Genomic DNA, 12,515 nt, shown 5'->3' on the forward strand with positions numbered 1-12,515 from the left:
ACAGATATGTGCCACCACACCCAGCTAGTTTTTGTATTTTTAGTAGAGATGGGGTTTTGGCATATTGGCCAAGCTGGTCTTGAACTCCTGACCTCAAGTGATCCGCCTGCCTCAGCCTCGTAAAGTGTTGAGATTACAAGCATAAGCCACAACGTCTGGCCTGTAATTTTAATGTAGTGATTTATAGTTGTATGTTTACATTTATAACAGTGTTATATTTGTGTCATACCTATGATTTATTTGATTTTCTAACCCAGGGGTCAGTAAGCTATGGCCTATTGGTCAACCTGCCTGTTTTTCTATGTCTTTCAAGTTAAGAATAGTTTTTACAGGTGAACATTTGTACCCAATTTCATTATGGGGTACTAACTTTGAATCTCAACTAAGCAAACTCCCAAGAAGAAAAAGTTCATTCTTCTCATTAATTATACGTTACAAAAATGTATACTCAGTTATTTTTATGACATTTTGAATTTCCTCAGTGAAAAAAATGTGACTTTTGTTATCTGAAATACCTACATAATATCCTTAACTTTGCCTCTTGTCCTGCAAGGCCTATCATATATACTCTTCGGCCCTTTGTGGAAAACCTTTGCAGGGTCTCTCCTGTAGTCTTCTTATAGCATTCTTTTCAGATACTATTTGAAAACATATTAAAATGGAAACTAAAACTTTTTGTTTATATCATCTATTTATTGTTTTTCCATGAGGAATTCTACTAGGTATCCTACCAGTCATTGGATATACTTAGTATAAGTTGTTTTTAAAATATCCTTCAGCCAGGCGCGGTGGCTCACACCTGTAATCCCAGCACTTTGGAAGACTGAGGCTGGCGGATCACAAGGTCAGGAGATTGAGACCATCCTGGCTAACACGGTGAAATCCCGTCTCTACTAAAAATACAAAAAATTAACCACATGTGGTGGCGGGCACCTGTGGTCCCAGCTGCTTGGGAGGCTGAGGCAGGAGAATGGTGTGAATCTGGGAGGCAGAGCTAGAAGTGAGCCAAGATCGTGCCACTGCACTCCAGCCTGGCAACAGAGTGAGACTCCATCTCAAAGAAAAAAAAATTAAAATTAAAATAAATAAATAATAAAATAGCCTTTAGTTTTTGTGCACCTTAAAGTCAATATTTTCTCCCAATTAGGTATATTATTAAGGCTGTTTTGGAAAAATGTTATTCAGATATAATCAGAAATCTGTTTTAAAAATGAAAATAAAATCTATTTTAAAGACAGTTATAAAAATATTTAGGATAGTACAGATTGAAAAGCTTAATCCTGTAAAGGTAGTAACATGCATAGAACTTTATGATTTTTCACCTTGGGTTTCTGATAGGCTTAACTTTGAAGATATTGGAGGAGTGGCATAGTATAGTAGAAAGATGCATATTGCATTACAAATGAATAAGTCTGCTCAATGTTTGATGTATTCATTTGCAATTCTAATACAAAACTTGCAGGACAGAAGAAACATTTAGAATAAATTTTTTTTATGAATTAGTAATAAACATCTAGGTAGAAAATACAAAGAAAAGGAATCTTATAGTAGTTATCACAAATACTAAATAATTTATTAGTAGCAGAATGTGTGTAGTAAAGATACTTAAGGGATAGCATAAACATTAGTGGAGAAAATAAGCAAAACTGGATTAATGAATAAATAGGTATATCGCTTGATGAGAAGACTAAAAATCACAGTGCTATCGAGTTAATATATAGATTGAACACTATTACATTTTTATTTTTTAAGTCGTGACATAAATTGAATATATATGGAAAACTCATTGTAGAATTTTAAACATGAAAACAACAATTGTAGTTAATAAGAGCTATTTGAAAGAAATTTAAAACAATATAGATTTTAGAACTTAATCCAAGTTTATAAAAGATTTCTAGTTTTTTTTATTTTTGAAAATTTTTGTGGGTACATAGTAGGTGTATGGATTTATAGATTTCTAGGTTTAAAAAATAGGAATTAGAAAACAGTAGAAAGAAAATGTTCCTGGAAAAATCATTAGTAAAGAGAAGAAAAATACTCCATTTTACAATGACCTCCAATGAGAAAAAGGAATTTCATATTTTAAAGAACTGAATTTGAATACTTTTACAGTGTATTGAGTTCTACTGGATGTGTGGTTGATTATATAAACATTTAAGCATATAGAATACATGTAAATATAATTTGTTAAGTTAATGGAATGGTAGAAGCTTTTTGCTGTAAATCTGATAAGGACTTAAAATCCTGATTCTATACTAGGTGTAGCACTTAAATTTTCAAAGAGCTGTTCAAGTGCCTTCTATAAACTAATTTAAATTGCGTACCAATTATTTCAGGTAAGTATTATCATTACTTCCATTTTACAGATGAATTACAGAAAGGCTAAGTGACTTGTTAAAAGTCTTATAATAAGAATTTGACCCAATTTGGCTCTAGAGTCTGTTCTCTTAGCCACAGTGATATATCACATGTTAAATACAGATGCTCCTCAGCTTATGATATGGTTACATCCTGATAAACCCCATTGTAAATAGAAAATATTGTTAAGTTGAAAATGCACTGAACACTCCGATGGACCTACTGTAAAGCTGAAAAATTGTAAGTTGAACCACTGTAAGTCTAAATGTTCCTCAGTTTATGATGAGGTTACGTTGTATAAATTCATCATAAAGTTGAAACATCAACTTTATGGTAAGTATGTAAGTCAAACTGTTTATTCAAAGTAAATGTAAAATAGTTAAATGTGAACAACCTACAGAATCAATAAAAAAAACAAATATTTATCATAATAATAAATATAAATTATCTAAATTTACCTGTTAAGAGAAAAATATGAGGTGGATCTATATACCCTGAATTTGAAAGAGCTTTGCGGATGTTTATAAACAAAAGGAGGAATAGCCTGAAAAAAATAATTAGTAGTTACTCTCTTCCATGTTTAAAAAACATCGAAAAGGCCGGGTGCAGTGGCTCACACCTGTAATCCCAGCACTTTGGGAGGCCGAGGCGGGCGGATCACGAGGTCAAGAGATCAAGACCATCCTGGCTAACATGGTGAAACCCCATCTCTACTAAAAATACAAAAATTTAGCCGGGCATGGTTGCAGGCGCCTGTAGTCCCAGCTACTCGGGAGGCTGAGGCAGGAGAATGGCATGAACCTGGGAGGCGGAGCTGGCAGTGAGCCGAGATCATGCCACTGCACTCCAGCCCGGGCGACAGAGTGAGACTCCGTCTCAAAAAAAGAAGAAAAGATACAAAACACCATAAAACGTGTATGTGTATAAGTGGATAGAACATGGTATTAAAATATTAACAATGGCGACCAGGTGCAGTGGCTCACACCTGTAATCCTAGCACTTTGAAAGGCTGAGGCGGGTGGATCATTTGAGGTCGGGAGTTCGAAACCAGCCTGGCCAACATGACAAAACCCTGGCTCTACTAAAGTACAAAAATTAGCTGGGTGTGCTTTTGCGTGCCTGTAACCCCAGCTACTTAGGAGGCTGAGACGGGAGAATCACTTGAGCCAAGGAGGCAGAGGTTGCATTGAGCCAAGATTGTGCCACTGCACTCCAGCCTGGGTGACAGAGTGAGACTCCCATCTCAAAAAAAAAGGCCAATGGGAGGAGACGAAGAAGTGATGAAGAGAAGCTTCTCCACTTTACTCTGTATAAAATTTTTATATTGTTGGCCGGGCGCGGTGGCTCAAGCCTGTAATCCCAGCACTTTGGGAGGCCGAGACGGGCGGATCACGAGGTCAGGAGATCGAGACCATCCTGGCTAACACCGTGAAACCCCGTCTCTACTAAAAATACAAAAAACTAGCCGGGCGAGGTGGCGGGCGCCTGTAGTCCCAGCTACTCGGGAGGCTGAGGCAGGAGAATGGCGTAAACCCGGGAGGCGGAGCTTGCAGTGAGCTGAGATCCGGCCACTGCACTCCAGCCCGGGCTACAGAGCAAGACTCCGTCTCAAAAAAAAAAAAAAAAAAAAAAAAAAAAAAAAAATTTTTATATTGTCTTAATTCTGCCCAAAATGTGTTACATTACTTTTGTAATTTTTTAAAAAGTATGTGCAGTGGCTTGAATGTGTCCCCCATAGTTCACGTGTTGGAAACATAATCCCCAATACAATAGTGTTGGGAGGTTGGTCCTAATAAGAGATGATTAGGTTATGAGGGCTTTATCCTCATGGATGGATTAATATTATTATTTTGGAAGTGAATTAGTTATCTGGAGAGTGGGCTTACTATAAAAGAGTTCAATTCTCTGTTGCTCTCTTATGTGATACTTCCCCCATGTTATGATGCAGCAAGGTCCTCACCAAATGTTTACCCCTCAGCCTTGGACTTCCAGCCTGCAGAATTTTAAGAAATAAATTTCTCTTCTTTACAAATTACCCAGCTGGTGTTACTCTGTTATAGCAACACAAAACAGAGCAAGACAGTATGTGTAGGTAAATAAGTAACATCAACAAGAAAAAGATCAGAAAGAGTAGAATCCAAACTGTTAGCACTAGATATGCCTGAAAAGTAAAATTAAAAGTGATAGGAAGGGGGCCAGGTACAGTGGCTCACATTTGTAATCCCAGCACTTTGAGAGGCCAAGGCAGACGGATCACCTGAGCTCAGGAGTTCAAGACCAGCCTGGCGAACATGGTGAAACCCCGTCTCTACTGAAAATACAAAAATTAGCTGGGGATGGTGATGGGTGCCTGTAGTCCCAGCCACTCAGGAGGCTGAGACAGGAGAATTGCCTGAACCCAAGGGGCGGAGGTTGCAGTGAGCTTGGGATCCCGCCACTGTTCTCCAGCCTGGGCAACAGCGAGACTCCCTCTCAAAAAAAAAAAAAAAAAGTGATTGGAAGGGGATTATTTTCCCCATTTTTACTATACATACCTTCATATTGGTGAATTTAAGAATTTTACAGTGAGCGTTCTTTAATTTAAAAAGAGTATGTAATTATTTTTTCTTTCCTTTCCCTTATATTAATTATCTCTACCTGTGCTTTACCCACTGAGTAGGTAATTTTCAACACATTCACTGGAACATAGTAACGGGTAGATTTCAAGAGGTGTATGATTTTAATGAGATTTGCAATTTAAAGACTTGAGTGCTCCTTGTCATGTAGCTATTGGCTTAAATACATACAGTCTCTAACTTATGATGGTTTGGCTTATGATTGTTTTGACTTTGACCATAAGTTTGTCAGAGTATTAAATGTATATTCCACATACAATTTTTTTTTACTTATGATGGGTTTATTGGGATGCAATCCCATTGTAGGTTGAGGAGCATCTGTATTGCCTTTTTGGTACCTCTTCAAAGATTTTTTTAAATTACCAGAAGAGCCCTTTAGTTGTTACCACATTGCCTTGTTTCATTTTAATCATAGTGTTATTATCTTCTACTCTTACTTATTTTGATAGTTAGATAGATTTTTTTAAATTTTTAATTATTTTCCCTTCACTAAAATCTAAGATCAATGAGAACAAGACCATTCCTTTGTCATTTTTGTGGCACAGGGCCTAAAATAATGATTGGAATATAATAAGCAGTTAATAAATATTTGTTGAATGAAAAAAATCATACATAATCTTACAAGTTCAGGAACTTATTAACCCACCCAGGGATGGTTCATCTATGGTGAACTGCACTTAACACTGGATGAATGATAATTTATAGGACTCTAGTAATTAATACCAGTTTATTTATGTATAGTGGTAGACATAAATAGTATAATAACAAAACTGTGTATGCAATACATTTTTTCAAACATTGTTATGTCTAAACCACACATTTATCAAAGAGTCATTGAAGAGCACATGGAAACTGGGAAAAAGAGAGATGGGTGCTTTTAAAAACACTTAATCCTATACTCTGGCTATAGGTTGTCTTGTCTAACAAGTACATTAGCTAGTAAATGTTTCTTCTTGGTACTGAGAATTATAAGAGGCAATATGAATGACTTGGTTTTGCTGGTCCAACCATTAAAATAACTTAAATGCCAGCCCAATTGATGGTGAGTTACATTCTATACCTAGGCAAACAGAGGATATTAAGTTGGTCTTGCAGGTTATTAAAAAATGAAAAAGTAAAAATAGAAGATAAAACGGATGGTTTCAAAAAAATCTGAAGCAATGGATAAGTACTTCTTAAAGCTCATTGATGGAAATGCAGATTTCCTAAGATCTGAGAAAAAATAATTGAAAAAGGAAATGCAGATTTTCATTTTTCATTTATCTAAGTAGAGTAAACCCTGAATCTGTGTCAGGTTTCACCCACAAATCAAAATCTTACCATTCAGTTTGACAAGATGGAGGTAGATACTTAAAAATCTTTGGAAATATTTGAGAAGATAGATAAATGGTATGCAAGTAGTAGCAGTGATGATTATTTTTCATTCACTGTAATATAGTAGAGGAGGGTGTAGTGTCGTAGTTAGATGTTGAGCTGTGTGCCTGGGATTGAATCTTAGCTATGTTTTCCACCAGTTGTGTGACCTTGAGTAAATTATCTGTGCCTCAGTTTTCTTGTCTGTATAATTGGGATAATAAATCCTTCCTCAAAATTGTTGGTAGGTTTAATGAGAACCTGTGCATGTGTTTGTAGTTCTTAAAATAGTGGTGCCTGGCAGATAATACACTATCACATATTCCCCTACTATTTTTTTCCAGCAAATAGAGGGTACTTATTTCAGCAACTGTACTGAGGATGGGAAGATCCTGCCCTAGAGGAATTCACAGCTTAGTGAAGTTCAAGGGTATACATCTTCTCTCTTTTCAGCCCAGCTCTTTTTTTCCCCAAAATCTTGTATTTTGTTTCCAAAGGAATTAATTCAGGAATTTAGTCTGAATCTTTAATTTTACATGATAGTCAAAGAAATGGTTAGAGAATTGACCTGCTGCCTTGAAAAAAATAAAACATTTTAAAAGCATTTTAATTTTGTTTTATAGATGCTTGTTTGCTACTGATGGGTGTGAGCAAGTTAGATATTCTATACCGGAGACTTCTCCTAACAAAACTTTTTATCAGAGGATGGGGAAGGCCAGAAGATCTCAAAAGGCAAGCAATTTTTTTTCCTGAATACTTGTTCTGAATTTGTTGTTTTAATGAACATTTAAAACTTTGTTATAAAATCCCTTACTCTCAAATACAGAGCAATTGTCCAGCAACTATGTAAAATGTAATTATTTCCTTTTTACTTTTGTCTTTTTAGTTATTTCTCTTAAGTTTTAGCCCATATCATAAATTGTACTATTTTAAAAATAATTCAGATTTTTTAAATAGAGAGCTCTCAGAAACACAGGGTAGATTTTTTACTTCAATAATTATTAAGCTAATAAGAATTGTATGTAGTTTTCAAGGATTGAGTCTTCTTGGGTAACCCGAATTTGTAATGACTTTAAAACTGAAATACACTGTAGCTCATAGGAAAATCTGGACTTAAGAAAATGAATTTTCGGCCAGGATTGGTGACTCACTCCTGTAATCCCAGCACTTTGGGAGACTGAGGTGGGCGGATCACGAAGTCAGAAGTTCCAGACTGACCTGGCCAACATGGTAAAACCGTCTCTACTAAAAATAAAAAAATTGGCCAGGCGCGCTGGCTCACTCTGTAATTCCAGCACTTTGGGAGGCCGAGGCAGGCGGATCACGATGTCAGGAGTTGGAGAACAGCCTGGCTAATGTAGTGAAATCCCATCTCTACTAAAAATACAAAAAATTAGACGGGCATGGTGGCGGACACCTGTAATCTTAGCTACTCGAGAGGCTGAGGCAGGAGAATCGCTTGAACCCGGGTGGTGGAGGTTGCAGCGAACCAAGATAGCGCTACTGCACACCAGCCAGGGCGACAGTGTGAGACTCTTGTCTCAAAAAAATAAATACAAAAATTAGCCAGGTGTGGTGGCGTATGCCTGTAATCCCAGCTACTCGGGAGGCTGAGGCAGGATTGCTTGAACCCGGGAGGCAGAGGTTGCGGTGAGGTGAGAGCGGTGAGGTGAGATCGCGCCACTGCACTCTAGCCTGGGTGACAAAGCAAGACTCCGTCTCGGAAAAAAAAAAAAAGAAAATGAATTTTCAGGATTGGTGCCTTTAATTTTGAGTCTTATATGTATTAATTACTTTCTGAACAATATTATTTCTCACATTTTTCTGAAAAAAGTGTTCAGTTTGGGAAAAAACAGCCTAATCTCTTTCTTTAATGATCAAAATTAAATTTTAATATGGCTTATGAACTGGATTTGCTAATTTTTAATTACTGTTAATCAGTCTCAATTATAATATGCCTAGTAGGTGATATAAAAGATGAATTTTTTCCTTTTTGTCTTCTTTCCCATAATAGACTCTTTGAATTCAGAAAGATGATTGGAAATCGAGAAAGATGCCAGAATCTGGTTTCAAGCGATTATCCAGTACACATTGATAAGGTATTCAAATGAGAGAAAAACAGAAAAACAGAAAAAAAGAATAGATTACATATTGGAGTATAACAACAATAAATACTAAAATATGAGTGCAGTATGGATTTTTCATTTCATATTTAAAGAATACTATTTGTGGGCCGGGCGCAGTGGCTCACGCCTGTAATCCCAGCACTTGGGAGGCGGAGGCAGGTGGATCACCTGAGGTTGGGAGTTCCAGACCAGCCTGACCAACGTGGAGAAACCCCGTCTCTACTTTAAAAAAATACAAATTAGCCGGGCATGGTGGCGCATGCCTATAATCCCAGCTACTCAGGAGGCTGAGGCAGGAGAATCATTTGAACCCAGGAGGTGGAGGTTGCAGTGAGCCAAGATCATGCCATCGCACTCCAGCCTGGACGACAAGAGTGAAACTCCGTCTCAAAAATAAACAAACAAATAATACTATCTGTGCACTAACTGAATGTTGTTAATAACTACGTTCATGTATATTTGGGAGCATATGTTTATTACTTGCCTGATGTATAAAGAAGTATTTAGGCTGGATATTTCTGGATCTCATTCTCTGTCTTTAGGCTCAGGAGGGTTAAACTACTCAACGTTACAGAAGAGTAGTGAGTATTAAAGGGGAGTAATCTAGTTGGAGAATCAGCACATAAGAAATTATTAGCAAACAACTGTTAAATAACACCAGGAAAAATATTATGGGATACAGTTAATTCCTGAGAGAATGGTAGAAAGAAAAAGCTATAAAATTAGAGAAGACAAGGATGTTTTTGGAATCTTTTTTTTAAAGGAGGCACCTGGTTTTCTGTAAAATATTTCTAGGTTTATGTAATTGCATACTTTGATGTATTGTTGGAGAAGGGATACAAATAGGCAAGCTTCACACATCCCTCACTCCCCTTCAACCAAAGTAACTGTACTTACATCTCATATGTTTTGGATATCTTTAGATTTCTCGTTTCAAAAGAGTTCGACTGCTAAGAACAAAATTTTATAGATTGAAAACCCCTCCTCTACATCATAGAAGTTCTTTCTGTATCTTCTGAATTAATAACATTTCTCTCTGTACCCTCAAATTTTGCCAAATATTTTTATCCTCTATATTTTTTCTATTAAAAAATTATAAACTTAAAAAAATTTAAAATGTGACAAGTTAAAAAAAAAATCTCCTTTAATCTCTGCCACTTTCCACTACCTAATTCCATTTCCCTCCCAAGAGTGAATTGCTGTTAAGATTTTGGAATGCATTCTTACTGATCCACTAGCCTTAGTTTTTAAAAACTGAGACAAGGATATCCCAGCACTTTGGGAGGCCGAGGCGAGAGGATCGTGAGGTGAAGAGATCGAGACCACACTGGCCAACATGGTGAAACCCCATCTCTACTAAAAGAAAAATACAAAAATTAGCTGGGCGTGGTGGCGCGCACTTGTAGTTCCAGCTACTCGGGAAGCTGAGGCAGGAGAATCGCTTGAACCCAGGATACGGAGGTTGCAGTGAGCCGAGATTATGCCACAGCACTCCAGCCCGGCGACAGAGCGAGACTCCATCTCAAAGAAAAAAAAAAAAGCAATGGAGATAAAATTCACCCTTTTACAATATACAATTGAATGGTTTTTAAATTATATTACCAAGATGTGCAGCCATCAACATTGTCACTAATTCTAGAATATTTTCATTGTCCTAGAAAGAAACCCTGTATCCATTAGCTGTCACTTTCCCTTGCCTCTTCCCCCACCTGCTGGCAATCACTAGTGTACCCTCTGTCTCTATGGGTTCTCCTACTGTGGACATTTCTTATAAATGGAATCATGCAATATGTAGCTTTTTTTATCTGGCTTCTTCACTTAGCATAATGTTTTCAAGGTTCATCCATGTTGTAGCATGTGTCAGTACTTCTTTTTAGTTTTGTTTTTTTTATTACAGCATCAGAACAAGGAGAACTTAATCCTTTTGTATAGCTAAATAATAATCTATTGTATTGTATACCACAGTTTGCTTATCCATTCATAAATTAATGGACATTTGGGTTGTTTTCACTTTTTGGCTATTATAAATAGTGCTGCTATGAATACTCAAGTATGAGTTTTTGTGTGAATGTGTGTTTTTAGTTCTCTTGTGTATACTGAAGAGTTTAATTATTGGGTCATATGATGATAACTCTTAAGTTTTTGACGAACTATCAAACTGTTTTCCAAGGTGACTATACTATTTTATATTCCCACCAGCAGTGAATAAACATTCTGATTTTGCCATATGCACCAACTTTGTACTTGTCCAAGTCATCATAGTGGGTATAAAAGTATTTCCTTGTGGTTTTGACCACGCCCTAATGGCTGTGAGGCTGAACATCTTTTCAAGTGTGAATTGGCCATTTGTATACCTTCTTTGGAGAACTGTCTTTTCAAACCTTTGCTCCTTTTTACATTGAGTTCTCCATCTTTTTATTGTTGGGTTGTATCTTGCTTAATTTTAAAATCCATGTTATGTATAATATGTGTAATTCTGAAATTGTCTTTTCTTACCAAGTTGCCAGCTATCAGAACACTAATTTGTTGCACTATTTTTCCCTTTAACATTAGTTTGTTCTGCTTCCTTTATTAATAATTAATAATGGGCTGGGCGCGGTGGCTCCATCTCAGCACTTCTGGAGGCTGAGGTGGTGGATCATTTGAGGTCAGGAGTTCAAGACCAGGCTGGCCAACATGGTGAAACCCTGTCTCTACTAAAAATACAAAACTTAGCTGGGCATGGTGGTGCATGCCTCTAATCCCAGCTACTTGGGAGGCGGAGGCAGCAGAATTGCTTGAGCCTAGGAGGCAGAGGTTGCAGTGAACTGAGATCATGCCTCTGTACTCAAGTCTGGGCAATAGAGTGAGACCCTGTCTAAAAAAAAAAAAAATTAATAATGTATTAGTTTGTGCTGCTGCTTTATCAAATAACTTAGTCTCGTAAAATACATAAAAGGGTTGAGTGCAATGGCTTATGCCTGTAATCCCAGCACTTGGGGAGGCCGAGGAGCGTGGATCACTTGAGGTCAGAAGTTCGAGACCAGTCTGGCCAACATGGCAAAACCCCATCTCTACTAAAAATACAAAAAAATTAGCCAGGCATGCTGGTACATGCCTGTAGTCCCAGCTACTCAGGAGGCTGAAGCAGGAGAATTACTTGAATCTGGGAGGCAGAGGTTGCAGGGAGCCAAGATAGCACTCACTGCACTCCAGCCTGGGTGACAGAGCAAGACTCAAAAAATAAAAATAAATAAATAAAAATGAATACATAAGAAGAACACTTTAAAACTATACCAATAGGCATAAAAAACTAAATTGGAAAGTTTTTTGGATTAAAAATTCAGTTTTATAGAGATATTATGTCTCCTTAAGCATTTTTAAAAATGTAATACAATTTCAATTAAAGTATTGAACATAGAACCTACATCCATAAAAGCATCCTAAAATTATTTTGAGAAAATGCATGAGAATAAAATCAGATCGGGAATACTCTGGAAAGGAAGAGTTGTAAACAAAGACTAGTTCAGTCATATAACAATGAGTATTAAAATGCTACTGTTATAAACACAGCATGATATGGGTGCAGAAATAAAAGGTAGGCAAATAAGACCTAATGAAGGATTGAAAATAACTGGCAGAAATATATGGATGTTTAGTACATAGTAATAGTAGTGTTTTAAGTCAGTTGCAAAAATATGTGGGTCATTTAATAGATGACATTTGTCTAGCTGATTTCAAAAAAAATTTTTTTTTTTTTTTTTGAGACGGAGTCTTGGTCTGTCACCCAGGCTGGAGTGCAGTGGCCGGATCTCAGCTCACTGCAAGCTCCGCCTCCCGGGTTCACGCCATTATCCTGCCTCAGCCTCCCAAGTAGCTGGGACTACAGGCGCCCGCCACCTCGCCCGGCTAGTTTTTTGTATTTTTTAGTAGAGACGGGGTTTCACTGGGTTAGCCAGGATGGTCTCGATCTCCTGACCTCGTGATCCGCCGGTCTCGGCCTCCCAAAGTGCTAGGATTACAGGCTTGAGCCACCGCGCCCGGCCAAAATTTTTTTTTTTTTTGTAAACAAAACAAAATGTTG

General features: G+C 37.2%; 1 protein-coding gene across 9 annotated transcripts in view; it reads left to right on the forward strand.

The window, feature by feature from the left end:
• The window catches only part of ABHD18 (abhydrolase domain containing 18), a 69,646-nt gene that overhangs the window by 10,826 nt on the left and 46,305 nt on the right, over positions 1-12,515 (forward strand). For 7 of the 9 annotated variants that reach the window (XM_078002237.1, XM_078002241.1, XM_078002236.1 and 4 more), the window contains 2 exons: positions 6,950-7,058; positions 8,341-8,425. The exons of 1 other annotated variant lie outside the window; for it this stretch is intronic. In XM_078002237.1, the coding sequence (XP_077858363.1) occupies positions 6,967-7,058; positions 8,341-8,425 (177 nt within the window). In that variant the 5' untranslated portion in view covers positions 6,950-6,966. The remainder of the gene's footprint in view (positions 1-6,949; positions 7,059-8,340; positions 8,426-12,515) is intronic. One more of the 9 variants, XM_078002243.1, reaches the window with a different exon arrangement.

The sequence above is a fragment of the Macaca mulatta genome, chromosome 5 (assembly GCF_049350105.2).
Source record: "Macaca mulatta isolate MMU2019108-1 chromosome 5, T2T-MMU8v2.0, whole genome shotgun sequence".
In the NCBI taxonomy this organism is placed as follows: Eukaryota; Metazoa; Chordata; class Mammalia; order Primates; family Cercopithecidae; genus Macaca; species Macaca mulatta.